Raw genomic sequence first — 1,658 nt, 5'->3', positions numbered from 1 at the left:
AGGATTAAATGTTAAGAATTGTGAAAAACTGAGTTTAAATGTATTTGGCTAAGGTGTACGTCAACTTCCGACTTCAACTGTAGGTGTATTATTCTGTGCTTGAGAAAGCCTCTGAGGTATATGCCTCTCCTTGTCGTAGGCACAGCAATGTGTGACATACATACTTTTGGTATGAGACTAAATAAACTGTGCCACTTGTAGCCTATTTTAGGCCTACTTCATATACCAGTTCCAATTCTGTCTCCTTGTGGCTAAAAAGTGGTGTGCTTGCAATTGTTTTTCAGAACCATGAGGATCCTCTTCAGAATCCAAAGCCGCTGTAGATGGTCCCTTGTCATTGGGACTGCGTTGTTGATTGGCGTCCTCAGACTATTGCGCATGAACCACACAGACAGGCACTGGAACACTTCTCCCTCTGCCCCGCCACCACAGTCACAGTCCACTGTGGATGTTTTCAAGTGCTCCCTGAATGACACCGTGAACAACATTTCATCCTCTATCCCACCTACCCACCGTAACTTCCTCATGTACAAACACTGCAGGACATTCTCCCGCCTGCTGTCTCCTATACCCTGTCAGAAAGACCTCTTTCTCCTGCTGGCAGTTAAGTCCACAGCCATCCAGGTTGATCGCAGGTCTGCACTTCGGAACACATGGGGGAAGAAGGGATATGTTCAGGGTAAAAAGGTGAAACTATTGTTCCTTGTAGGTAAGTCTTCAGACACAATACAGGGTTACCCGCTGCAGCAGGTACTGGAGTGGGAGAGCAGAGAGTTTGGGGACATCCTGCAGTGGAATTTTGACGACAGTTTTTTCAACCTGACCCTAAAGGAGGTCCACTTCCTCAAATGGTTCAGCCTGGAGTGCCGCTGGGCACACTATGTGTTCAAAGGGGACGATGATGTTTTTGTTCACACCAGCAATCTGGTGGAATATGTTAAGGACAACAAGCCCTCTGAGCAACTGTATGCTGGGAACATCATGTCTGGCTATCCAGTCCGGGACAAACAAAGTAAATATTTCATACCAGTGGAGATGTACCCCGACAAGCCTTATCCTCTATACGCTGGGGGTGGGGGCTACCTGATGTCAAATCAGACTGTGCTGAGTCTGGAAGTGGCAGCGTCCAGCATTGACCTCTTCCCCATTGATGATGTCTTTGTGGGCTTGTGCCTACAGAAGATGAACATCACGCTGACGCATCACTCTGGCTTTAAGACCTTTGGGCTCGAAAAGGGGGTGACACACTTCAACCCCTGCATTTACAGGGAGCTCATGGTGGTGCACAAACTGAATCCCACAGAGATGTGGACAATGTGGTCTCTACAGCGGGACCCAAAGCTGCAATGCTTTACATCAAGGACGTGAGACATCAGGCATTGTGTGTATATCATGCTGTGCTTATCTGTCTCGCTACTGTAAATTGAGAATTCCTTTCATAGATAAATTATCCTTATGAATGGTCTAAAATAGCATACTTTCCTTTACCCATACTTATATTTGAATCTGAAAGTATTCTGACATTTGGCTTCCCTTATCCTGTAAGTTCAGATCAGCAAAGACAGTGTAAGATCCATTTAAGAATACTGAGATGCATATAGTGCCATTTGATACTTCTGATGAGGACTTTGTAGAATGTTTCTAGGATTCTGTAAGGT

General features: G+C 45.5%; 1 protein-coding gene across 1 annotated transcript; it reads left to right on the top strand.

Annotated features, from left to right (window-relative positions):
- Positions 1-378: 378 nt before the first annotated feature.
- LOC120033170 (N-acetyllactosaminide beta-1,3-N-acetylglucosaminyltransferase 4-like) lies at positions 379-1,368 on the top strand. Its single transcript, XM_038979454.1, has one exon. It carries the CDS (start codon positions 379-381, stop codon positions 1,366-1,368), a length of 990 nt encoding a protein of 329 aa, XP_038835382.1.
- The last annotated feature ends 290 nt before the right edge of the window (positions 1,369-1,658 follow it).

The sequence above is a fragment of the Salvelinus namaycush genome, chromosome 40, assembly GCF_016432855.1.
Source record: "Salvelinus namaycush isolate Seneca chromosome 40, SaNama_1.0, whole genome shotgun sequence".
In the NCBI taxonomy this organism is placed as follows: Eukaryota; Metazoa; Chordata; class Actinopteri; order Salmoniformes; family Salmonidae; genus Salvelinus; species Salvelinus namaycush.
The sequence above is the reverse complement of the archived record's forward strand: the minus strand, read 5'-3'. Positions and strand labels throughout refer to the sequence as shown.

Excerpts from the sequence above, each read along its gene's own strand:
- LOC120033170 (XM_038979454.1), top strand. The coding sequence starts at position 379 with ATGAACCACACAGACAGGCACTGGAACACTTCTCCCTCTGCCCCGCCA.